Raw genomic sequence first — 23013 nt, forward strand, 5'->3', positions numbered from 1 at the left:
GATTCAATCACTCCATCACCCCCCAGGTCCACCAAGGATTGCAGATGGTCAGATCTCCTGCCTCAGGAGCCTTGCTCTTAGTCCTTACGTTATCTGGAGAACCTCGACGGTATCTCGGTCTCCGTCTTCGGCCATTTCAGTCTCCTCCCGGCTGCTTCCTTTTTTCTCTTCTCAAACCCCTTCGCCTTCGCTTTCATCCTGTACGCTTCCCACGGGTGGGCCTCTTCACTGCAGTTGCCCGTCAGCCACCTCCGTTCCGCGGCTGATTTACCGTACCGCTTCTAAGCCGCTCATCTCATTCAAGCGATCTGCCTACCTGCCGCTGAAAGACTTACTCCGGGGATGTGAAGAACGATTGTTATAGATTGATGCGCACACGAACCTTTCCCTCCTCCATCCTGAGTCTATCCTTACCGTCCGTCCCACCGGCCTTCGAACGAGCTGCTCCGATGTCCCATTTACCGCTGCTTGAATACACCATGAAATTGACATGATATCCAACTCTTCTGCCGGCGGCCAGTCCTGGGGCCACCCCTTGCGCAATGTCGATAACGGCTCCGGACGTGTGGATGCCTCTCAAGCTCTCAATACACCCGACTTCCGGTCTGAGAGGCAACAATACACACCCGTCATGCTGCCGCATACCGGGCAGCCAACTGTTATCGATCTCACTTCGAGTGCAAACGATGCGCACGAGAGGGAACCCCCGGCAAAGCGACTGAAACTGGATATATCTGCTGGGTCGTCCGCAAACGATGCAAGCCACGCGCCGGCGAACCCTGGGGAATCAAGGCCCACCCCAGCAGGGACCTCAAAGCCCTCCGCACTCTCCTGGCGTGGTCGCCCCGTATGGTCCTTCCAGGCTATGATCTCGGAGGTCACCAGCGGCGCGGAAGTCACACCGGAGAATGCGGTTTCGACCGCCGAGGGTAAACGGCCCGCGTCGCCTCCTTCGTATCCCCAGCCATCTTGGAAAAGCACACCACCGGAGCAGGTAGAAGGTAACGCGACAAGAGCACCAGATTCCAGCTCCGTGAAGAAAGTGCAGACGACCCCGTTCCGCATCGAAGTGCCATCTTCAGCGCCTGCTCTCAAAGGAAACAGTGAGTAACCCCGACTCATGGCAATAGTAGTACGGCATTGCTAACGAATCTCGACCTTGTTTCTAGAAGCAGCTGATTTCGCGCCATGGTTGGGAGGGCACCCGGAGGATGTCTTGAACGAACATACGGTGAAACACGGACATTACGACCGCACGCAGGTTTCCCAGAACGAGTCAAATACGGCGCGCCCATCGCTATACGCGCAATTGAAGCACCGCTCTGGTTTGCAAATGCTATCATCTGTCTTCATGTCTGCGCTGGAGAAAAGACAAAACCGCAATACAGTAGATGCGCCATCAAACTTCAAGCCGCCACCTCGCGTTACTCTCACGGACAACAAGCGTGAAGCTTGGCTCCGCGATCTTGCCAATCCGTCAGTTCCACTGCGCAAACTGAGCCGCACGATTCCCCACGGCATCCGGGGCAAGGCTCTCCTCGATCAATGCTTAAGCAAATGGATCCCGGTCAACCGAGCCGTATGGCTTGCAAAGTGCGTCGGCGCCAACGAGATCCGAGCCTGCAAGAGACAAGGGAGGACTGGCACAGTAGTGGTGGGCTCGGATGTCAAGTGGGTTCGTGACTGGACGAGTGGTGTACAGCAGTTTCTCGAGGGAGTAATAGGGGCCTGTGGGTCGACACATTGGAAATCCAAAATGACATACGCGTACGTCCCTCACGTACCGGGTACTATTGGAATGAATTTCTAACGTTCTGCAGAACTAGCCTGACAGCCCGCTTATTTTTTGAGCGTTTGCTCGATCATGACCAGTACTTTACTTGGTTTTTGTCATCTTTGGAGGGGGCGTCGCTAAATATGGTCCCTGTCTGGTTGCTAATGATAGGTATATACTGGGACAGTATGTTGCGTTATAGAAAGCGTGGACGACGGCTGGCTGAAGTGCTTCTCGAAAAGCTGCGTCAGGTAAGCTAAAATCATGTGAGAGCAACCAAGCATAGGATTAACGAGAGCCCAGGTAAATGAGCTTCAACGGCCCACAATGCTTCAGCCGCTCGCCAATCGGCTTTCGTGCTGCATAAGAAAGCTGGTACTCGAACATACATCGTCTGTGATACTTCCGAACTCGTGGGAAAAGCATCGAGATTTGATCCTCTCCTGCCTGAAGATGAAGGAAGCTGCGGACAAGACAATATTTGACAGCCTCGCGGAACGTAACTCTCGAATACAATTGCCAAACGCTCGATCAGAATCAACACAACAATCTGCGCAACAACGAGTAGTCCAGCTGTTCGATTCAGTACGATCGTCCCATGACATACCCTCTACCTCCGCGGCATGTCTGAATGCCTTTGAAGACAGGCTAGCACTGGTCTCAAAGCTTCTCGAGTGGTCGGCAACTCCATTTCGCGCTGGTCTTCGCCGTGTGTATACAGCAGCTCGGCTGCTACGAAAGTGGAAGATGTCTGGTGTTGACATCGATTCTCATATAATCTCGTTTCTGAGCACCGTCCAGGACATGGCTCAGCTGGAAATGGACAATGTCTACCATGTCATATCCGAACTTGTCAGGTCTCAAACCTTCTCTATCAGCAGATATCTTCAATGGCTCATGGCTAAGGGAGTTACCGGATATTTTGATGGTGCAAGTGGCAAGGTAAATTATTATAAATATATAGCGACAAGGTGCTAATCCTAGTATAGGTGCTATCTGCTGATGCCTGTCTTCTTACTCAACTTCCCATGGGTCGCCTACCAGAGCACATCCGTAACCTTCGCTTAACGCTTCTAGCTCGTGCTGGGGTGTCGATGAACGAAGAGGTTTCCATCATTGAATGTTTAAAGTCCTCGATAAGCCAACGTCTGCCCAAGATTTTCAATGGCATGGCTAGCAGTACAATCTCTACCAACTTCTCACAGCTCCAATTGACATGGGCTGTCAAGTCTGAGATCAGCATGTGGGTTCGACAGGGTGTGGCTAAACATCTAAAGGATACATCAAGGTAAATTACTCTTGAGATTGCAAAATATACTTTAGCTGATAGAATGCAGAAAAATTATCGGACGCCCCCTCTCACTCTACTCGAAGATCTCAGCCTTGACCTCAGAAGAGTTTTACTACATTCGTGAGATATTAGAGCGCTTCGGAGACTGCTCAATCCTTGCAGATGTGCTTAAGCAAGCTACTGAATGCGATGACAACATAGTTCTAGCGTCTGCGTCCGATACCATCAATTGCCACTTTGACGCCTTGTCTGTCATCGGTGCCACATCGGATCTGTTTAGAGGACTGATAGGGTCCTACGCGCGCCTCAAGAGATTCGGCACTCTCAATTTGGACTTTGTCTTTTCATTGATCGAGCTTGGGCTACGAATTCCTGACGAGTCCAGTACCGTTTCTCTTCTCCGACAGGACCTCGCTCGGATTGAGAGCAAGTCCGCACTTGCAGCCCCGTCACCACTATCGGACCACATCCCTACGACGTTCAACGATGCCGATGCCTCGTTTCAAGAAAAGCTAGACCAGCTTCTTTCTGGCGGCAATGGCTTAGACGAGTCTTCGATGGGCTCAGTTTTCAACTCACTCACGAAGATTTTGACGTGCGGTAATGGAATCGCGAAAATGTCGGCAAAAGATGCTTGCAGATATCTGGCTTACCTGCGGCCTTTCAATCCCAAGTATCTCGATCTCATGCTAGTGAGGTATATATGTGGGCTTTTGAAGTCATCTCCTCGGCCAGCGATGTCTCGAATCCTCCCTCCTCTCATTGGTGTCGGGTGCGTCACGATTCATAGCTTTGTGTTTTTGGTCAGGAAGCTATCCACTCCTGAGAAGACGACAGCGATAATCCCCGATCTTGATTGTTTGCGGCTGGACTTGCTTGAACTCCTGATGCCTCAAAAGGACGATTCTGCGGACTTGGTACGTTTAGTGTTACTTGTTCACATATTTGATTACTGAGAACTTTTTCAAAGGTCAGCTACCGTTTCCGTCTGGCGCAGCAAGAGTTTCTCTCCAAGTACCCTGACGAGACCCTGAACATCATCAACGATGCAATTCCTTTATTTGATTCCCTTTCCCAGGTCAAATCTTCAGGGTCAAAGCGCGCCGATCTTCCGGTATGCACTGCAGCATTGCTTCGCACTTTGCTTGCTCAGAATCCAAACCTCGCGCCAGAATACTGTATGCGAAAGCTCGCGGATACATCGTCATTCAGTACTGTTATAGGAAGGGCAGTTGACGCCCTTTTGGGCCTTGACTCAGACGACGGTTCGTTTTCCTGGCCTGTCACTTTTGGTGTACAGACGACTCACGATTCTATAGGAAAGGCGCCTATCTCACAAGCTGAAAGAGTCATTCTCATGAACAATGACTTTTCATTACCATTTTGTCAGCTCAAGTTGCAACTCCTTTTCAATGCGAAGGCGGGCAATGCGGTCAAGAACCACATAGTTGACGTGATGTTCAAGGCTGCGGTGGCAGACTCTCGCTTCAAAAAATCCCATTGGGTTGGTTTAGTCAATCTTATGGACCAAGATGCAGCCCGACAGGTATGTTGCTATGGCGGTCTACTATCACCTCAAACCACTAACCTTTGACAGATTCGCGAGCGGGCGGAAAGCAGCTTCTTCTCCGTTCCGATGTTTGATGAGCCTGCGGATGATCCATCATCGCCTACTGGAGCCACGAGCACAAGCTCGATCGAAAGCGCGAGACTATACCTTACAATTATTGAAAAATTGGCGTATAGCATTCCCCAATCCGGCGTTCAATCCCTGGCCCCTCTCCTGGTAGAGCGGCTGGATCTCCTACTTCAGAAACTCATCATAATGCAAACCAACTCGAACAGCTTCGCCGAGAACAGGGACGCTTCAAGCTCAGGTCCAGCCGTTATGTCGCGGTTCAATTTTGAGCGATCCCTTGCCTTTTGGTTCTCCGCGCTCCTCAGGTTAACTGTGCTGCACCGTACTGCTTTCAACGTGCCGCCATCTTTAGGCTCCAAAGCTGGCAGTTTACCAGAACAAACCCGCTTGCTAGTGTCTATATTCTGCATCTCACTGGCAAGGTTGCCAGATAATATCCTTCGTCTGTTCCCAACTGCGGACTATTTCCCCCACGCTATACAACCGCAGAATTTCCGACCTTGCCCTAGGATCCTGCTGCAAACCCACGCCCTGGACGTTGCCGCGTCCCTCATTGACTCGTTTCCGGATGAAGCACGCCAGCAATGCGGGCGCTTCCTCAGAGAAAAGTGCCCCCCTTTCCTCAAATTCCAGAACGACCGTCGATTCCTCTATCTCTTGGGCCCAGTGGCGGACATTACTGTTCCAAGTTCTCAGCTCCCCGTTGTTACCTCTTCTCCTGCTGCTGGCGGCTCGACCCCGACTCCGACACCTTCAGGACCTCTCCCCGGCGGATACTCAAACCAGTCAACGCAAAAAATGGCTGCGTCTGCTGGTTCACTTTCCGGGCTCTCTGAGAACACGAACATCATCTCGGACCGTCTTCGCGTCCAAAACCGCGGTCGTATCGCTGGGCCATACGCCCTACGACAATGGGAGCTTCTTGAGGATGCGGCTCCCCTTATGGGCGTGAACGACACCGCCCTGAGTTTGAAGCTTTTTGACGCCAGGCGTGTCAGAGCTCCTCATACATAACCTCCTCACCACCTATACCTATATATCAACCTCACTTTTCATTTTTCTTTGCTCGACAATTTGCATATAAGCTACATTCAACCTGGCTCCTAGTTCTTTCAGTCATCATCTCGGTTTTCGCTACATGATACCACACCTTTCCAGCTTATTATATTTCCTTTATTGTTATGTCTACGGTCGTATCATGCTCCGTTACTACATCGCGTGGCTATTATTTGCATTTGGGCTCACATACCTTTGCCTTTGGTTGGTTTTCACTTTGAATTGTACATATAGAAATCGGCAGGCGTTGACTTTGGATGGGGGCATTTGGCGGCCATGGCCCTTGGATCCCTTGGTTTTTTGTATGGCTTGCATTTTTGGCTTGACTCTGGGACATCGCATGCCATTAAGTATTCATCTATTACATACAACGTACAATCAATTAACCTATTTTTCTAGACTTGCAGCTCGGATAGCAAGTGGATAGTAAGTTTTAGCGAAGTCCTTTATTGTTGAGGGGATCGCCCTTCGGGCTCAACACCAAGGGCAACTTCCAAGCGGCGGGAGAACGCATGCTTGGTGGAATCCGTGCGCGGGATCGAGGGAGCTATGTACATAAGAAAGGACAGCAAAAATGTGCTGAAGCTATGTAGACTTGCAGATGCGATGATGGATGCAGTGGCAATAGAGCTACCTAGATTATAGCTACCTAAAAAGAGTCGGCTGTATGGACAGAGACAGGAAGTGCAAGGGCCTACGAGTGAAGTACTTCGCAGTGCATCCTTGATAAACGTTTTGGTTACTTTTTTCCTCGTCCAGTCGACCTCGTCGGACCGTTGCGCATGCTTGAGGACTGGCGTCATTAGATGCACTAAGAATGAATGAATCCAGAATGAGTGAAGCAAGAAAAACCAACAGCACCAAAGCCCGGCCCGGAATATCACTCGACCATTCCGGAGTCTTCGTCTTCCCTCGAGTGCACCTCGTTAAGGAGACTCTCTGTACCTTGCGTTAGGCCAAAGCCTCCTCTGCAGAACTGATTCCGCAGCATTCACTTCGATATCCTAGCTCGTACTGTCCATCCTTCGAGAGCTCGACGCGTATAGTCCGTCCATTGAGGATGATTCTTTTATGCTTTCCAAGCGCTTGCTGGGCTTGCTCGGGGGTCTAGGTTGCCGATGATTAGTCTGAAAGCCTTAGTAAGACCAAGGCAAGAGGTGAATCTGTACCACGAACTGGACGAAGGCAACAGGGTATTTGCCGCCCATAACGAGATGTACGAAGTTCCGGCCTATGTCGTTGAAAGCACTCCTAATCATCTCCGCGTCGATGTCTCGTGGTAAGCTGGTTTTTTGTCAGTCAGAGTAGCTGATAGCCGAGTCTGTTAGCCTTACTTTCCAACCATGATACGGGCAGTCGGGGAGAAGATGTTTTGGGCGTTGCTGTCCGTAATGTTGTTGCTCTGAGAGATCCGAGGGTCTTGAGTGCATTGCGAGCAGCAGCAATGCTGCGGACTCTGGGGGTAAGTAGCAGGAGGTGAAGGAGCGTGGAAATAACAGTCGCTGAAAGGAGGATAAACAGGCTGCTGAGGCACGGTGACCGGGTAGAAAGGAGGCTGGAAATAGTAGTGATAAGGTGGCGGAGGAATCGAGCCCATGCCTTCAATTGGATGATGGCTAGGCTGAGATGCGAGGAAGATAAGTAGCGAACGGCAGAGCAAGTATAAACGAAAGATATCCAGATAGTCAACGGGTGAGATGGTGACGAGAGAAAGAACGAAGACTTCTGCGAGGATGATTTATAGCTGGTCATGAGGCGAAGAAGTCCATTTTGACTCTATGGAAAGTTAGCAAGAACTTTAGCTGGAGCGCTCGTGGGCCGGAATCGATGGCCGATATCAAGACCATGGCAGATGGCTGTATCTTCTTGCGAGATGCCCAGCGAGCTCCGCTGGGTAGTGCAGTGAGATCATGAAGGCAGAGTATACGGGGGATTATGTCGCGAAGTAGAAATGTTCTGCTTAACGCGGAGAAGAGTATTGATTGACTTGTGCTATAAATACAAGTAGAGTTCAGGTACGCTGGTGTCATCTTGAGTAGTTGCCATAGGTCGTCACATACAGACGCTTGGAATCCAAAACGCAAGTCTGGACGAGGAATTGAGGAGGATGGAAAGCTTAGGGCTATTAGTGAAGCCCAGGGACCGTTCTTCGGAGGATGACTCAGCAATCACCCCATCCGGGTCCGCTGGTATACTGCCGAGCGGTGGCAGCTTCCGACGTCATCTACATTTTATCTGCGGCGCAAAAAGACGTCGTGAAATTCGTTTGACTTGAATCAAATCGGACCTTCGCTATGTTTCCGACAGCTTGCCGACTGGCCGCCAAGCCTCCGGGCTTTTTCAAGCGGAGTGCAGAGGAATTCAGTCGATTATCAAGAATCGGTTAGTCTCGTACTTCCGCATCGCCCGTCCACTGAGAAACTGACCGAACTAGCTTGGAATACCGAAGCTCTCTCCACGCCAACAAAGCCATACCACCTCCTGAATTTTGACGATGAATCGTCCGTCGCCAGCTGCAAGACCATGGCGGACCGCGCCGTTGGAGGCTTCAGCACCGCAAGCATCGACTATGTCCCCGCCGAATCTTCAACGAATACGCCCGCTCACGCAAGATTCCACGGAACCATCTCGACCAAGCTGCCAAACAACTGGAGGGTAGAGAGAACAGGTACTTAATCTGCGAGCTGAGATGAAGGTCGCAACGTAACAAGCTTTTTTCAGGATACGCCGCGTTCCGCAACCAAGACCGAGGCTACTGGCTCTTTGGCCGATTATACTGGGACCTCGACCCATATACCTACCTAGCACTGCGAGTCAAATCCGACGGCCGTCGCTACACCGTGAACATCCAAACCGATACCATTGTCGAAACCGATATCCACCAGCACCGATTATACACGCGCCATCACCACGTGCGCGATTCGGAAGCCTCCTCGTCCTACGACCCCCTCTCACCCTACTCATCACCCGAGGCCGCGGAATCGTCTGAGATCGCCGAAGAAAAGTATCCCATGGGAATTCCTGAAGCTCTCTCCGACGTTCCGCCACTATCCACAATCATGTCTTCAATGTCGGCCACAACCTCCGGTTCGACCGGCTGGGAGACGGTTCTGCTGCCGCTCAACTCATTCGTCCGGACAAACCATGGGCTTGTCATGGAGCCGCAGACTTCGATCATCAGACAGCGGGTGAAGAGTGTGGGCATTGGTTTGACAGACCGGATTGAAGGCCCTTACGATCTCCGCATCCATCGCATATGGGCTACAAATGGCATGAGTGAAGGCGAGATCGAGGAGGAGCGCCGGATTTGCGGTACCGCTGCTCTGCCTGTTGATGAGGGTGTCCGAAGAAAGTGGGTCGCGCCGAACGAGGACGAGCCTCGGAGGCAGGAGAAGCCAGAGGGAAAGGCGAAGGGGCTGAAGGGTTTGCGCGACGAGTGGGACTAAGCGGATAAAACAAAGTCTTTGGATTGTACAGTATACATATACCTTCAAATCGTTCCAATTTAAGAACGCATATTACGGCACTTACACTCCGGTCAGCGTACACTTAGTTGCCTTAGTTGCCCCCAGTGATCCGCTCCCAGGCCTCCTTATACTTCTCGCTCGTCTTCTGTGCAATCTCGTCGGTCATCCGCACGCCAGGCTTGCCCTTAAGTCCCTCCTTGACCAGCCAGTCTCGCAAGAACTGCTTGTCGAAGCTAGACTGTCCGCGGCCAATCTCATAGGAGTCCTTTGGCCAGAACCGCGACGAATCCGGTGTGAGCACCTCGTCCGCCAGAACAACCTCGTCCGTCTCCTCATCAACGCCAAACTCGAACTTTGTGTCGGCGATGATGACACCACGGGTAAGCGCGTAGGCGTGCGCGGTCTTGTACAGCGTCACGGCGAGCTCGGCGATCTTTGCGGCGTATTTTTCGCCAACAATTTCAACAGCTGTAGGAACAGTAACCAATCAGTTCAAAGTCCAACCCGATTGCAACCCAAAGAAACAAGCATTGATAGCACACGTACCCTTATCCGGATGAATGTTCTCATCATGCTCACCCTGCTCAGCCTTCGTGCTGGGCGTGTAGATAGGTCCGTCGGAGAACGCCTCGCTCTCCTTCAGTCCCTCCTTTACGGCAATGCCATGGACAGTGCCGGACTTCTTGTACTCGCTCCACGCAGAGCCGGTGATGTATCCGCGGACAATAGCCTCAATGGGCAGGATGCGCAGCTTGCGCACCTGCATGGCGCGGTTTTGCAGAGTGGGACGCAGCGACTCGGGGATCTTGGAGGGGAGGTCGAGGGTGATGAAGTGCGTGCGGAGGCCGGGGAGCGCAGCGGTCAGGATCTCGAACCATTTCTTCGTGCAGAGGGTTAGGAGGACGCCCTTTTGGGGGATGCCCTGGATTTTGGAGTTGTTAGTTTGCACGATCCTCGAATTGGAGGAGGGGTAGTTGCGTACATTCTCCATGATCACATCGTAGGCGGAGATGCGGTCGGTTGCGACGAAAAGGAGGGTCTTGTCGTCGACTTCGTATAGGTCGCGGACTTTGCCGCGGGCGATGAGGGGCAGCGAGCCCTGGAGGTCGGTGGTTGTAAGTGTGTTGGCCATTGTGAAGATTGCAGAATGGGTTTGAGGTTGAGAGGAGGTTTGGATGATGCGTCACTGGGAATTTTTTGGCGGGGTTGACTTCGGCGGGGAGCCCGGAGATGCGGTATCGGAAGTCTGCCTTAGCACTCAGGCAGACTTTGAGGTATGATTGTAGCAACTCGAAGCCAGTGATCCAGTAGTCGGGTCAGAAAGGTGCTTCTCAGGCAGATAGAATATTTCTCTCCATGTATTCACAGTACTCTATGGTATACGTCTTAAATTTGTACAGTATCACCCTATTACATTGGTGGTGTGCTATCCTCGGCGAGCATATCGCAGACCTCTTCATGCGCAAACCAAATAACGCATCACTCCTCTGAGCAGCTCCAGGCTGTTGTGTCTCACAGTCGCCAGAAGCGAGCGAGTTGTATCATTTCAATCCTTCGAAGATGCGTCCTCTCGCAAGAGAGCCAAGCGGGCTGACTTCCTTGTAGTAAGGAGGAGCTTGAGCGGTTCAGGCACTAGGCGGGAGGGTAATTGGTTGCATCACGACCTCAATTGTCGATATTCAGGAAATGTCGACTATTATGCCGTGGTGTATCATGTTTCCGCAGCCTGAACTTCGTAAGCGAGGCAGAAATCACCGCGTTCTTTGTTGTTCTCATCTTCCTTCTTCCATTCCGCGATTCGGCTTCGTAAAGACCATCCTTTCAAAAAGGGCGAGCTAAACCAGCGACGGAGTCGGTTCTCCCAGATAGACTCGAGTATCTCCCAGGTTGACAGCCAATGACCTTCAGGGCGAGTCACTGAGTTGGCTGGTACATTATCTCCCACCCTGACAAACGGATTCAGGTAGACGCCCCTTCGCTTGGAGATATAGTTGTCAGCATGGATCAGGCAGGATTCGGAAGCGACAACATGTCTATCTGCTAGGCCATCGGGTACTGTTCGAAACTGATACGGCCGGGTTGAATAGATTTCCTCCGTTCCCATAAAAACTGAATATTGAGCATCAGCATTCGTATCCAGCAAGACCTTCTGTTGACAGTTGACCTACCCATATCACCCCAGCAACTTCTGACAGGGACCGGCAGCATGAACTTCATAGCTTCGCGGGACCTGGAGGAGCGAAAGAACGGCCATTTCTGCATGACGGTTTCATGTCCATCCGCGTCTCGGATGGCGAGTGCGTCGGAATCGGACGGAGGGTTCAGTATATCGAAAGAGCAAGCGGCTGTGTACGTGTTATAATTGGTGTTCAAGAGAGAAAGCACGTCCTCTTTCTGGATGCGCAGGAATGTCAGCTGGAGGAAGGTAGCCGGAGATGCGCTGCCTACCGTGAAGACGACATCACTCAGAAACAAGACTCGGTCAAAGAACATGCCAGCATCTCGAAGGTCATACAAAGGCTTCAGAGACAAATTCCGTAGTCGCACACTGGCAGCGATGTGCTTCCGGTTGGCTGGCGGGTTCCTTAACGCTTCATTGTCTGGGGATGGGTCGGCAATTGTGATTTTTCGCTGTACCCCTACACTCTCCAATGCGCCATCGAGCTCGCGTAGAGTATCCCTTGTACCGAAGCTGCCCCCGCTTTCATATACACTGACAAATATGTTGTCGGCTCCGAAAACATTGGCTAACTCGACGACGGCGTTGTTCCATTGAATTGGGAGGGTCCGCTCTTTGTCCCAGAAAACGCCGGCGATGAATATTCGCTGTCGCTCGGGGGGCCTGTAGTCTAGATGAACTTGCTCGTCATGAAAGTGTCGGTGGACGAGCGAGACATCTGCTGTACTCCAGAGGACCAATATGAGCAGGAAGAGCTGAAGAAGACGTCGTCGGAGCTTGTGGTAGCGCGAAGCATGCCGGACAGCGGAGAGAGCTAGGACAGCTAGGAAGGAAAGTCCATTTATCAAGGACTCGCATGCTTCTGCCACATGCATTTGAAGCTGCAAAAATGAGAGCGAACTCTAGCGATAGCCTGGTCGATCACATTAGGCCTGGTAGTAGGTGTCGCGTGGGTTGTTCTGTGCCTGGGTGCGGAGAGTCGGAGTCGGGGCTCGGGAGTCGGGAGTCGGGATGCTGACGACGCGGACGCGAGGCCGCTAAGACTCGGCCCCCGGTCTCGATCTCATCCAACTCCACCACCTTACTAGTAGTCACAACTACTAAACTCCATATTCATTATTGCCAACGTCAGTTCAGAGTGGAAATGGTGATAATGCATTATCTATCAGTACCCAAATACCCGACCTAGAGTGGAGAAACAAGAAGAAACATAAACGCTCAAATCCATCGAGGCCCATTGTCTTCACAGTACTGGTCGAAATTCTGAGGAGCACCCGTTGGCTCTGCGACTGCGACATAGGTATCTGGCCGGATTAAGTACGCTGCGTCAGCCTTCAAACCTGCTACCACGTACTGCTCGTTCCAGGGAAAGTTGTGCAAAGGGATATTCCGGCTCTGACACCATTGACCCAGCTCCGGAGTGGTCACTCCATACACGTGGACCTGCCAGGTGATTGATTTCAGGCTCTCGAAGTTGTCCACATTGCCGACAGCTGCCCATGGCATACGGTCACCACCGTGAACGTAACCGGCAGTGCCAGTAGACAGGCTACTCTGCCGGTAATCGAGCATGATTTGGGACACTTTGCGGAACACGCTGTGTCTAATGTACTCGATCTTGGTGAGTAGGGGCGCAACGATAGGCACTACCTGAGTCCGCAGGGTTCGAGCGAGAAAGCTTTGTGAGATGACAGCATTGAAGCCTTTGTCCGTTGTGCTAACCAATTGAAGTGCAAAGGCGCGGCGCTCTGCCTCATAGCTGTCGAGCAAGGATAAATCTGCTTGTCCCTTGATGGCCGCTGATAGCTTCCAGGCGAGATTGATTGCATCCCCAATCCCAGTGTTCATTCCCTGTCCGCCAACAGGGCTATGAATATGCGCTGCGTCACCAACCAGGAATGCTCTGCCTCTGCGGAAGGATGCTGCCACGCGATGATGGCTTCGATAAGTGGAGAACCAGTTCATCTTGTCGATTTGCAAATTGAACGAGTGCTTCATCTGTGGTGCAACGTCCTCAAAGCTGATCTCGGTTCCTTTTCTTTCTGCCGTTTCGTCGTCAATGGCACCAGAGATGCGGGCTCGGTGGCTATCATCATAAGGAAACAGCAGCATAAACTCGGACTGGTTGAATGTAACGTGCGCTTCGCCGTTGATTGCCGGCCCACTTCCCTCGATGTCGGCGACGAAGAAAATATGCGAGTACGTCTCTCCCTCGTATCCAATCCCTGCACCACGGCGAACAGCCGAATGGGCTCCATCACAGCCAACAATGAAGGCGGCTTTGCAAATTTCGACGTTGCTCTCGTCGTCGGTAGACCTCAGTTGAGCTGTTATGGAAGAGTCGCTTTCTGTGAAGTCCACAAGTTCTAAGCCCCGCTCGACCTGAACACCGAGCGAGCTGAGGCGGTCCTCGAGGATTCTCTCATGCTGATCCTGTGAGAAGATATGGATGAATGGATACGGCGTCAGCCCGGTGCCGATGTCGCCGATGGGGATATGTCCTCGATAGGTGCCTTCAGACCAGACGTTCGTTGCTTTGATCTTGTGTCCATTAGCAACGACGTCTTCGGCGATATCAAGCTGGCGGTATAGCTCCAGGGTTCGTGCTTGAATGGCCAGCGCCCGAGAGGTCGATACATCCGCCTTTGCTTTGTCGATGATGCGGACAGAGACGCCTTGCTTGATTAGCCACAGCGCTGTGACTAGACCGGAAGGGCCAGCGCCAATGATGAGGACATCAGAGCTTCTCATCATTGAAAAGTACCTTGAGTGTAGATGTATAACGGATGTAGAAAACGTCGGAAGTACTCCGCAGAGCGATGGAAATACAGTTCAGTATGTTGGTTTGTTCAGAATAGGCTGTCTGAAATTATGATCTCTCTACTTGATCCATACCCCCCGTCCTATTTATACTTTTCGCATTCTATAGTTAAGGCGCTCCATGACATCGTGCTTGAGTGCGGAAAGGCTGTGTCTCGGGGCTCTGACTGTCCGACATTCCCGCTCGGCGCCCGTTCCAGCCCCGATGCCAGCTCACCTGGGCACCCTTCCGATTCATTCCTAAACCACTTTATCTATGACACATTCTACGAGAATGGAGCGGAGAGCCTCTCACTTGGCTGGGGGAATTCACGAGGCGCCGGGAGCTCCATCATCTACCATAGATTGCCCTTTACTCCATATGTCCTTAGGGCTACGCTGCGCTGATGCTTACTCGAAGGACCGCCAATACTGCTACGTTCGTTCCCAGGTTAGGATCTGTATCAGCTGCGATCAGCTTCATTATACATGTTTTAAGAGCGTCCGAACCTCATCAATGTCATGAGTACTGTAGATAGCCCTGAGTTCCCAAAGCGGCGACCAAAACAACGAAACTCTTGTATATTTTCAATTTAAAACGGCAGATGAGCTTGTAGCATACAAAGGAAACTCAAAGAAGCATAGTGATGGCTCATGGGTAACTGCTTCGTCCAACAGAGACTTGTGACTATATTTCCGGATTCGCCCTCCTTCCTGGATAAATGTACATGTCCGTGGTATTAGGGGTCGGCGTGTCCTGATTCACAAGCTGCTTAGGCAGTCTTGTCCTTGTTGTGGTAGTTGACGAAGGAGTTCCAGCTGTGGATCGTTAGTGACTGACTGAAGATGGTGCTCGAGGTGCTCGGATCGGACTGAGCGCAAGCACTGGCGCGAACAGTAAACTTACAAGATGGTCTGTGGAGATGGGCTAGTTAGCTTCTTGGATATACCTTCTGCGCTATTGGGTAAACTGACCTTGTCACCGTCTCCCCAAGGGAAGTTCTTGGTGCGGATGTTCTGGTAGGGGTACTCGGTGCGCTCCTCCAGAGGAGTCATGTGCTCCCAGTGCTCCCAGTGCTCGTTCCACTGGACGTAGGCGTTGTAGCCACCACCGACGAGGCAGGGGATAACGGCGCTATAGTTATATGAGTCCAATTGCATTCGGCTAGCGGAGGGGTATCGATGGCGTGACGTACAAGATGGAGAGCTTCAGCCAGAGACCTAAAGTGCGCCAATGGGTCAGTATGATTCCCAATTCACAGTTTCCAGCTGAACACAAGCTTGGAGAGCTCCGGAAGGGCCAAACGTACTGCTGGTGGAAGCGGCGTGGTGCTTGACGGCAGCTCGCTCGCGGTTGAACTCGTTGTCGACGGCCCAGGAAGGCAGCTTGTCGGTGCTGTTGAAGCGGCGCTGGATGGTAGAGCGAACCGGGGCGGAACGCTGGGCAAGGCGAAGGACACTGCGTTGAGGGATCATGATTGCTGATTGAATGCGAATGGCTCGCAGCTGTGTCTCGATCTTCTCGAAGGTGGGAATATCAGACGATGTCGGCTCGGGTGGGCAGACAAAAGCCGCTTAGCGCTTCCCGTGATTCGTCCTCTCCGGCCACAGCCGTCGCCCGTTATGTCAGCATCCTCTTTCGTGACATCACGCTGCGACCGTCACGTGACGTACATGGATGCTGCTGCTGCTTGGAGAGCTTTAATTTGGATCTATCAATTCGCGGCTTTTTTGTCTTCTGCTCGAGTAACATGCTCTGTCAAGGCTTGTAGAAGCCGGGATGGGGTTTCGCATTACGTCGTGGAACGGTGAGCTATCTCCGCTGCGACCGAGACAGCTGCACTGATACTGATTGTTTACTTAGTGAACGGCATTAGGTCTGTACCGGAGTCAGGTTTGTTGCTGGCGACGCTCTCTAATTCTGACCAGGAATCCATTTTCGTATGAGCCATGGAGGAGCACGCGGACCTTCGAGGTACCATCTCCCTTCTTTCGTGCTGACGCGGCTAACTCGAGTCAAACCAGTCCATGTTCGACATACTGGAAGCCGATATTGTCGTCTTCCAAGAAACCAAGATCCAGCGAAAGGACCTGAGAGATGACATGGTCCTCGTATCTGGGTGGGATTGCTACTTCAGTCTGCCCAAAGTCAAAAAAGGTCGGGCACCTCGAATTGTTGCGCTGCTCGTAGCTAATGGTTCATCAGGTTACTCCGGTGTCGCGATCTACACTCGTAATGCGACATGCGCTCCCATCCGTGCTGAGGAAGGCCTGACAGGAACCCTCTGTCCGCCAAACTCATCAGTGTCATTCAGAGATCTACCCGAAGACCAGCAGATCGGCGGCTACCCAACGAAAGAGCAGCTGTCGCAGCTCGAACTGGATGCGGAGACGCTTGACTCTGAAGGAAGATGTGTGATACTCGAGTTCCCTGCCTTCGTCCTTCTAGGTCTTTATTGCCCTGCGAATAGAGACGAAAGCCGAGATGCCTTCCGCCAAAACTTCCTAGACCTGATGGATGCCCGCGTCCGAAATCTTATCGCCTTGGGGAAAAGGGTGTTCGCTACTGGCGATATCAATATTTCAAGAGGAGAGATTGACGCTGCGCACGCTGCGGAAAACATCAAGAAGGGAGCTATCACAGAGGATGATTTCGTCACTGCCCCCGCTCGACGCTTGTTCAACCATTTATTGACAGATGGAAAAGTAGTGGGTGATCGAGACGAAGGAAGGGAGCGGCCTGCTCTTTTCGATATATGCAGGTCATTTCATCCGAATCGCAAAGGCATGTATACTTGCTGGGAGCAGCGAATCAATGCCCGCCCTGGGAACTACGGTTCAAGGATAGACTACGTCTTATGTAGTCTGGGCATGAAAGATTGGTTTTCTGACTCTAATATTCAGGAAGGACTCATGGTATGTTCTAAAAAGAATCCCCGAGCATTGCCCCACTAATTGGAATCTCACAGGGCTCGGATCACTGCCCAGTATACGCTGTGTTTAAGGACCGCGTACCTCTCGGCGAGGGCGAGTCCCACATACTTGATATAGTGAACCCTCCCGGAGTCTTCAAGGACGGTGAGCGCCAACAGGATTACACGACAAAATTCCTCTTATCGATTTCTGGGCGATTGATACCGGAATTCGACAGACGGAGAAACATCAAAGACATGTTCATGCGTAAACCGAGTCAACCTTCGCAGAAACTGCTTTCTCCGCAGAAACCGATCCCTTCTCCACATACTGAGGATGCCAACATGATTGCGAAGACGACCGTCGATCCCTCAAATACTTCAAATGCCGACACGTCTGTCATTATGCCTAATGCGAGCCCACAGACGGGGACTGTTCGCAAACGGCCCGTTAGAACAGAGAATCCTCCGGTCAAACGTTCAAAATCCGCGACTAGCCAAGCAATTACTCCTACAGCTGGACAGAGTACTCTGAAAGGATTCTTCAAGCCGAAAAGCACTCCCGCGGTCGAACCGAAAGTCTCCGCCCTTTCGAAGAACGGAGAGTTGGGACTTTGTGATCCCTCTCTTACCAGCCCCTCCAAGCCCTCCAGTCAACCAGGGCTAGAAAGTCAAGATTCTGAACCAGCACTCGTTCCTAGAAAAGTATCAACACCAACGTCTACAGCACCGCCAAAAGGGGATACGAGCTTCATTGACCCGGTTGCCAGCAAAGAAGGCTGGTCGAAACTACTTACGAAAAAGCCACCTCCCAAGTGCGGAGAGCACGATGAACAGTGCATTAGTCTGAAAACTAAAAAGCCTGGTCCAAACTTTGGTCGGACATTCTGGATCTGTCCTAGACCTCTAGGCCCCAGTGGGAATAAAGAGAGAGGAACGGAGTGGCGATGCCCTACCTTTATCTGGGCCAACGATTGGGATTCCTCAACGATGTAGCGAATTAACACCTCTAGAAGAGTCCGTGCTCTATTCCTTACCTGATGCAGATGTCACACAATCCCCACAAGATCGCTATGGCGCCGGATCCTGTACCAAGAATCTCCCACCCCTCCATACTCCTTTCATCTTTCTGCTCTCACGCGCAATCCAGAAAGCCTTGTAGATGCTTGTTGCCCAGGCCACGCTAGAGTTTCCTCGTGCAAGTACTCCCTCAGCACGGCTAGTCTCCACGAATCCAATCCCTGGCAACGCACCGGGAGGCGCTCTCTAGTACCTTGTTGCAGGACAAAAAGACAAGTAAGGAAGGCGCTGCCGAACAAAACAAAAAGGGACAGTATGAGGACGGTCGTTTACTCCGGTGTCTGCGGCAGCAGTCAGACCTCAGTCGCATCAAGTCGCATCAGATTGCCAGGGCTCTGATTTACTGAGCATCAAGACAGGCTGGCACTATTCAAGGTGTCATCAAATTCCCTTTCCATCTAGAGTTGAGAAGTCAAACTTACCTTGCTCAATCCCGATCTGCCCCCTCGCGCATCCTCAATTCACGAACTCCGAATACGAATTCAACCCACAAAGACAACAGCGCCACAGAGCCTTGTCCGTACCGGGAACAAGCGAGGGAAACAGCATAACAGTCCAAGCCAGCCTCCTGACATGAAGGCCTTTCCGCAGGATCAACAAAGCAAGAGAGGAATCTGTCCGTGCTCGCGCTGCTTCGGCGAGGCGCCGGAAATGCACGAAACCCGCTTTCAGCCACGAACCAGGCGCATCACTCGACGACGCCGACTCCGAAACTCCATCAAGACGATTGGACGATCTAGCTTACGCCGGAGGAGACCTGGGAACCGGGTACGTCGTCGCGGCTCCGCGGAACTGCCAACAAAGGAGTGTTCGTCTTCCCCCTCCCCCTCTTCTTCCCAAAGCGTTCTACGTAAGCCTCTAGCACCTTCGAGTCCGGGAACGGGCTGCGCTTTGTCGTGTCCCCTTTGGGCGCCTGGGGCTTTGCTGTGGTTATTGGAATACGGGCTTTAGAGTTCGGCTGGGAAGATGCTCCTGCGCGCAGGGGTGGATGTTGCTGAGCCTAGAATACGAGCATCAGTTTGCAGTCTCCATTAGGGTGATCCAGCCGCATGTGGTCTAGTCAGCGCAGTCTCGGCTTGGGCTTTACTAGCAGGGGCAGTCTGTCATTCCCTAGGGGCGTCCTGTCATTACCTAGGCGTTCGGATGTATTATCCGGGAGCTTCTACTTGAGCTTCATATTCCATACCACAATCTGTAAATCGGCTGGGAAGAGGCGGCTTTGGGGGTTTTATGCGATGTAGTTACCTGCATTTATATCAATGGTATTTGGATGGCAGTTTTCACTGTGTCATTCTTTCAATGGCAGAGGCTGACTTATGGGGAAGTACAATCTCCTCTGGAGCGCTCCTAATCCATACATGCTAGCTGTCTGTCAGGGGAAACAACCTTCTCACCCTCATATTCCTACCCCCCTTGTATTGGAGAACAAGCTCAAGCCGAAACCTTCTGCTTTCGCAGGTCCAGGTACTTCGCCGCATAGTCATTAGCAAGCACCGAATCGCCCGTAAGATGCATAACGGTAGCCTTCTTGGCCATCATCTCACACTGCCCGCGGATATCCTCAATCTCTTCAAACTGCTCGTACGCAGAATCCAGGTACCCCAGGGCACGGTTCATATACTCCTTCTTCGCAGGCCCGTTATTCTTCCCTTCGCTCCACAGCCGCCCTGCAATCCCCATATTCGCGTCCACGAGGAGCGAGTACGCGCTCGCTGCGAGATCACAGTCGCTTGTTTCAAGGATCTGCGGCATGATGCTTTCAACCATCCGACCGACGGCATCGAATTCCTTCAGGCTTAAAAGCACAGAGCCGAGTGCTACAATGGCCTCCCAGAGACCTGGGAGGAGGCGTGAGCGGTAGGCGATACTTGCGGCGCGCATGGCGAGCGAGAAGCCGCGCTGGGACTGACCCAGTTTGTCGAAGATGCGAGCCTTTAGGCAGAGGAGTTTGACTTGCGGTTGGATGTCGAAGTTGTCGGTGTGGATGGATTGCGCGGTCTTTTCGAGGAACTCGAGGGCTTGGGCGTAGTCGGCGCGGCGGAGGAGGTAATCGATGCGGAGAAAGGCGAGAAGGAAGGCCAGATCGCTGTCCGGGAGGTCGATTGCTTGGAGTTGCGAGAGGATGTGGGCTGACGCTACTTGGTCATCACTAGAGAGTTTAGTTGTTAGATGTGAACATTGTGGAGGTGGAGAGGGAGGGCCGGGAGAAAAGAGCTTGCTTATAGAGTTTGCGTCTGAGCTGAAGAGCTCCGGAGAAGAAGGCCCAATACTGGCCTGTTTTAAGGGATCGGAATCGTTCTGGGCTCATTTCGGCCATTTGGGCGGAGGCTTCGCTGTAGCGGCCCTGCTGTGCGAGCTAGGAGGTATGAGCGATTATGTGGATGAAAAAAAAAAAAAAAAAAAAAACGAACTTAGGCTCACCAATTGGCAGCTTCGGAATGTGCTCTTCAAGTAGTCCTCGAAAGGTGCGCTGTTCCGGTAGGAGTGGCGGAATGTCTCGCTACTCAACCAGGCGAGATGACTGGTGCCTGAGAAAAGTAGCTGGTAAGTCGGGGATAAAATCATGTAGAACGTAATGAGGTACCTATTCTGGAGTATAGTGCAGTCTGGAGTAAGAGCTGGGGCCCCATTGAATTCATAAGGTTCTTCGTGACGTTGAGATGCGATGCTCGGACGATGTTTTCGATCGCTGATGCTAGACTCTCCCCCTTTTAGGCGTCAGAGAGACGCAGTAGATGGCCAAAGGAGGACTTACGTTCTGAAGCTCAAGCTTTGCTTCGCTCAGCAGCGTAGTACTCAGCAACCCCCACATCTCCGTCTCTTTTGCTTTGGCCTTGAGAAAGGCGAGCCCCTCCTTCTCATTACCCAGCATGCCAGTATTTTCAACATCTTTAATGAGCTCGGGGAAAGCCTTTCCAAAATGGTACAGCCAGCTCATGCAGAAATTCAGGCAGTTCATGTCGTGAGACTCCCTGGCAATTGAGACGGCTTCGCGCATTGCAGAAACGGCTTCTCCGTAACATCCGAAGTCGGCCTGGAGTATGGCAAGATTCAAAAGCGCATATTGATAGGTTCCCTTGTCCCGACTATGCATCGTGTAATCGAAGTAGCGATGGAGGTTGTCAAAGGACGACGGGTAGTCCCCAGCCCTCCAGGCATCGAGGAACCTGCAGGTAATTAGCCTTGGGAATGAAAAGCTCCTGGTCTCAAGTCTCCACCTTAAATAATGAATCAGATTAGGCAATGTTACGCCGGATGCGACGATACGCTTTAACTGGACTTTCAAGCCTTCTGGAACTCTTCCACCAAATCCTAGCTTGTTAGAGGGAAGTCCGCTAGAAATAGGGACAGGACATGTTACTTTGTAGCTCTCCAATTTGGAACTCCAAGAGCCGCTCGACCTCCTTCGTACTGACGTAGCGGTCATCCTCTTCATCGTCCTCGATGCTTCCGTAAGCTACTTGAGCAAGGTGACTGCTCGTATCAAGACCAAGCTCGAGTAGATTGATGTCGACAAAGGCCTGATCATCAGAGGGGTTTCTGCGTGCCCAAGCTCGGTAGGTAGGAAGACGATATTTGACAAATCCTTTCCATAACCTGACCGAGTCATGGAACTGGAGCCTGGTAAATTCCAATTGAGATCTCCTCACAAAGGCGCCTAACGGAGAACACCAAGCAAGGCGCATGCAGCCGGATTCCGGAGCAAGGCCGGCATCTCTCTCCCTGATCTGTTCCTCACGCGTCTTCGCGAGAGTACCGGATATCTCAGTGAAGAACAACTCCAGCGCATCACATGAGTCGATTGACCAGATCTTGCGCAGGAACAGATCCCAAATCGATCTTCCCGGTACGGACGATGGACGCGCTTTCAGTGCCCTTTCAAGATCCTCGACGGATACTGAGTACTGGGCTGACCAGCTGTGCGAGGCAGGAGCATCCCCTGCGCTCAAGGGACTCAGATAGGCGACCAAAAAAGACAATACATGAATGGCGCACGAGTTCGGGATGACGCCTTCAGAATAGATAGAGATGAGGCTTAGCAGAGCAACCTTTGAGGGTGTGAGATAGCGACTCATTGCAGCTGTAAGCTGTGCATTGTCTGCGATGGCCCAGTTAGGCTCTTTCTTATTTTTGCTTCCAGGAAGAAGCGTTAGCAGAAGTGGTGCGTCGACAGCGCGTAAATAGGAAGCGAGCGGAATAATTTATGCCTTTGAGAAGTGTGTTCTGATGTCCTTCCACGAGGGATCGGGCGAGCCGCGAGCTCGATGAAGATGTTTATGTGGATGTTGCAAGGAAGGTGCCGATCTTGTCCGACACACTTTTTTATTGAGAGACATTATATTCTACAAGTCAAGTACATATGACCACAGGGTGTGGAGAACAGGGCTTCCCGTCCGCTCAGCCGTACTTAAGCCACACGCCGGCTGGTTAGTAGTATGGTGGGTGACCACATGCGAATCCCAGCTGTTGTATGTTTTTTTTTTATTCACCCACTATCCTATCCCACTAACTCGAAGTCACTCTACGCTGTGGGAAAATGACACAGGGTGTCTATATTGAGACCCGGTTATGGACCTGCCCTTGCAAAGAAAACTATTATTGGGAGACTAAGAATACTGGGTACATGGTGAGGACTGACGAAGTAAGAACCGCACACACGCTCCTGTCACATTCCCGAGGATGAGGCCGCAGATCCTCCACGTCGGGATTGTGCACCTTCCAAGAAGCTCTCGCAAACGAAGAAGACCGCTGAAAATGCTCTGACATGTATGCAGTGGTACTATATCCAGCATGCCCCCGAGAAACTGGCGATGGG

The 23013-nt window shown here is 51.8% G+C and overlaps 9 protein-coding genes across 9 annotated transcripts; 3 read left to right on the top strand and 6 right to left on the bottom strand.

Annotated features, from left to right (window-relative positions):
- Window positions 1-388: 388 nt before the first annotated feature.
- On the top strand, window positions 389-5962 carry BDW74DRAFT_130027 (uncharacterized protein). The gene is made up of 9 exons (XM_073722264.1): window positions 389-1103; window positions 1170-1767; window positions 1821-2025; window positions 2078-2716; window positions 2764-3062; window positions 3112-3982; window positions 4036-4330; window positions 4385-4611; window positions 4663-5962. The coding sequence occupies exons 1-9, from the start codon at window positions 491-493 to the stop codon at window positions 5716-5718; spliced, it is 4803 nt and encodes a 1600-aa protein (XP_073585638.1). The 5' UTR covers window positions 389-490; the 3' UTR covers window positions 5719-5962.
- A 749-nt stretch (window positions 5963-6711) lies between these two features.
- Window positions 6712-7357, bottom strand: BDW74DRAFT_176513 (uncharacterized protein; the record flags this gene model as incomplete). Its single annotated transcript, XM_073728621.1, has 3 exons — window positions 6712-6867; window positions 6930-7044; window positions 7095-7357. The coding sequence occupies 3 exons, from the start codon at window positions 7355-7357 to the stop codon at window positions 6712-6714; spliced, it is 534 nt and encodes a 177-aa protein (XP_073585639.1).
- Window positions 7358-7920: 563 nt separating this feature from the next.
- BDW74DRAFT_130084 (CIA30 family protein) lies at window positions 7921-9262 on the top strand. The gene is made up of 3 exons (XM_073722267.1): window positions 7921-8142; window positions 8195-8428; window positions 8482-9262. The coding sequence occupies exons 1-3, from the start codon at window positions 8055-8057 to the stop codon at window positions 9204-9206; spliced, it is 1047 nt and encodes a 348-aa protein (XP_073585640.1). The 5' UTR covers window positions 7921-8054; the 3' UTR covers window positions 9207-9262.
- Window positions 9263-10948, bottom strand: BDW74DRAFT_130108 (phosphoribosylaminoimidazolesuccinocarboxamide synthase). The gene is made up of 3 exons (XM_073722268.1): window positions 10210-10948; window positions 9774-10149; window positions 9263-9695 (listed from the first exon to the last, which is right to left on the bottom strand). The coding sequence occupies exons 1-3, from the start codon at window positions 10357-10359 to the stop codon at window positions 9319-9321; spliced, it is 903 nt and encodes a 300-aa protein (XP_073585641.1). The 5' UTR covers window positions 10360-10948; the 3' UTR covers window positions 9263-9318.
- Window positions 10649-12452, bottom strand: BDW74DRAFT_130069 (glycosyltransferase family 69 protein). The gene is made up of 3 exons (XM_073722266.1): window positions 11676-12452; window positions 11396-11621; window positions 10649-11336 (listed from the first exon to the last, which is right to left on the bottom strand). Exons 1-3 carry the CDS (start codon window positions 12279-12281, stop codon window positions 10939-10941), a joined length of 1230 nt encoding a protein of 409 aa, XP_073585642.1. The 5' UTR covers window positions 12282-12452; the 3' UTR covers window positions 10649-10938.
- A 172-nt stretch (window positions 12453-12624) lies between these two features.
- On the bottom strand, window positions 12625-15681 carry BDW74DRAFT_166998 (cytochrome c oxidase subunit VIa; the record flags this gene model as incomplete). The annotated part of the gene is made up of 5 exons (XM_073726630.1): window positions 12625-14170; window positions 14972-15024; window positions 15181-15340; window positions 15402-15426; window positions 15516-15681. 5 exons carry the CDS (start codon window positions 15679-15681, stop codon window positions 12625-12627), a joined length of 1950 nt encoding a protein of 649 aa, XP_073585643.1.
- Window positions 15682-15817: 136 nt separating this feature from the next.
- BDW74DRAFT_130141 (DNA-(apurinic or apyrimidinic site) lyase APN2) lies at window positions 15818-18442 on the top strand. Its single transcript, XM_073722269.1, has 6 exons — window positions 15818-16013; window positions 16070-16082; window positions 16135-16180; window positions 16231-16363; window positions 16412-17121; window positions 17175-18442. The coding sequence occupies exons 1-6, from the start codon at window positions 15986-15988 to the stop codon at window positions 18111-18113; spliced, it is 1869 nt and encodes a 622-aa protein (XP_073585644.1). The 5' UTR covers window positions 15818-15985; the 3' UTR covers window positions 18114-18442.
- A 1017-nt stretch (window positions 18443-19459) lies between these two features.
- Window positions 19460-22398, bottom strand: BDW74DRAFT_130146 (putative anaphase-promoting complex subunit Apc5). Its single transcript, XM_073722270.1, has 7 exons — window positions 21559-22398; window positions 21416-21509; window positions 20953-21364; window positions 20782-20905; window positions 20619-20725; window positions 20417-20553; window positions 19460-20346 (listed from the first exon to the last, which is right to left on the bottom strand). Exons 1-7 carry the CDS (start codon window positions 22271-22273, stop codon window positions 19629-19631), a joined length of 2307 nt encoding a protein of 768 aa, XP_073585645.1. The 5' UTR covers window positions 22274-22398; the 3' UTR covers window positions 19460-19628.
- A 301-nt stretch (window positions 22399-22699) lies between these two features.
- BDW74DRAFT_149984 (uncharacterized protein) lies at window positions 22700-22993 on the bottom strand (the record flags this gene model as incomplete). Its single annotated transcript, XM_073723952.1, has 1 exon — window positions 22700-22993. One exon carries the CDS (start codon window positions 22988-22990, stop codon window positions 22805-22807), a length of 186 nt encoding a protein of 61 aa, XP_073585646.1. The 3' UTR covers window positions 22700-22804.
- Window positions 22994-23013: the final 20 nt, after the last annotated feature.

Source organism: Aspergillus multicolor (assembly GCF_047715735.1).
Source record: "Aspergillus multicolor strain CBS 133.54 unplaced genomic scaffold BDW74scaffold_7, whole genome shotgun sequence".
Taxonomy (NCBI): Eukaryota; Fungi; Ascomycota; class Eurotiomycetes; order Eurotiales; family Aspergillaceae; genus Aspergillus; species Aspergillus multicolor.

What these genes read in the sequence shown, in the direction of transcription:
- BDW74DRAFT_130027 (XM_073722264.1), top strand. Translation starts at nt 491, where the DNA reads ATGATATCCAACTCTTCTGCCGGCGGCCAGTCCTGGGGCCACCCCTTG. An exon ending in AAATCCAAAATGACATACGC is followed by an intron (nt 1,768 to 1,820) that starts GTACGTCCCTCA and finishes AACGTTCTGCAG; the next exon opens with AACTAGCCTGACAGCCCGCT. An exon ending in TTGATGGTGCAAGTGGCAAG is followed by an intron (nt 2,717 to 2,763) that starts GTAAATTATTAT and finishes ATCCTAGTATAG; the next exon opens with GTGCTATCTGCTGATGCCTG.
- BDW74DRAFT_130084 (XM_073722267.1), top strand. Translation starts at nt 8,055, where the DNA reads ATGTTTCCGACAGCTTGCCGACTGGCCGCCAAGCCTCCGGGCTTTTTC. An exon ending in CAGTCGATTATCAAGAATCG is followed by an intron (nt 8,143 to 8,194) that starts GTTAGTCTCGTA and finishes TGACCGAACTAG; the next exon opens with CTTGGAATACCGAAGCTCTC. An exon ending in CTGGAGGGTAGAGAGAACAG is followed by an intron (nt 8,429 to 8,481) that starts GTACTTAATCTG and finishes AGCTTTTTTCAG; the next exon opens with GATACGCCGCGTTCCGCAAC.
- BDW74DRAFT_130108 (XM_073722268.1), bottom strand. Translation starts at nt 10,359, where the DNA reads ATGGCCAACACACTTACAACCACCGACCTCCAGGGCTCGCTGCCCCTC. An exon ending in ACGATGTGATCATGGAGAAT is followed by an intron (nt 10,150 to 10,209) that starts GTACGCAACTAC and finishes TCCAAAATCCAG; the next exon opens with GGCATCCCCCAAAAGGGCGT. An exon ending in GAACATTCATCCGGATAAGG is followed by an intron (nt 9,696 to 9,773) that starts GTACGTGTGCTA and finishes CTGTTCCTACAG; the next exon opens with CTGTTGAAATTGTTGGCGAA.
- BDW74DRAFT_130069 (XM_073722266.1), bottom strand. Translation starts at nt 12,281, where the DNA reads ATGCATGTGGCAGAAGCATGCGAGTCCTTGATAAATGGACTTTCCTTC. An exon ending in TGAGTGATGTCGTCTTCACG is followed by an intron (nt 11,622 to 11,675) that starts GTAGGCAGCGCA and finishes CTGCGCATCCAG; the next exon opens with AAAGAGGACGTGCTTTCTCT. An exon ending in AAGTTGCTGGGGTGATATGG is followed by an intron (nt 11,337 to 11,395) that starts GTAGGTCAACTG and finishes CTCAATATTCAG; the next exon opens with TTTTTATGGGAACGGAGGAA.
- BDW74DRAFT_130141 (XM_073722269.1), top strand. Translation starts at nt 15,986, where the DNA reads ATGGGGTTTCGCATTACGTCGTGGAACG. An exon ending in TCTGCCCAAAGTCAAAAAAG is followed by an intron (nt 16,364 to 16,411) that starts GTCGGGCACCTC and finishes ATGGTTCATCAG; the next exon opens with GTTACTCCGGTGTCGCGATC. An exon ending in ATATTCAGGAAGGACTCATG is followed by an intron (nt 17,122 to 17,174) that starts GTATGTTCTAAA and finishes GGAATCTCACAG; the next exon opens with GGCTCGGATCACTGCCCAGT.
- BDW74DRAFT_130146 (XM_073722270.1), bottom strand. Translation starts at nt 22,273, where the DNA reads ATGAGTCGCTATCTCACACCCTCAAAGGTTGCTCTGCTAAGCCTCATC. An exon ending in CCAAATTGGAGAGCTACAAA is followed by an intron (nt 21,510 to 21,558) that starts GTAACATGTCCT and finishes CTAACAAGCTAG; the next exon opens with GATTTGGTGGAAGAGTTCCA. An exon ending in TGCACTATACTCCAGAATAG is followed by an intron (nt 20,726 to 20,781) that starts GTACCTCATTAC and finishes TACTTTTCTCAG; the next exon opens with GCACCAGTCATCTCGCCTGG.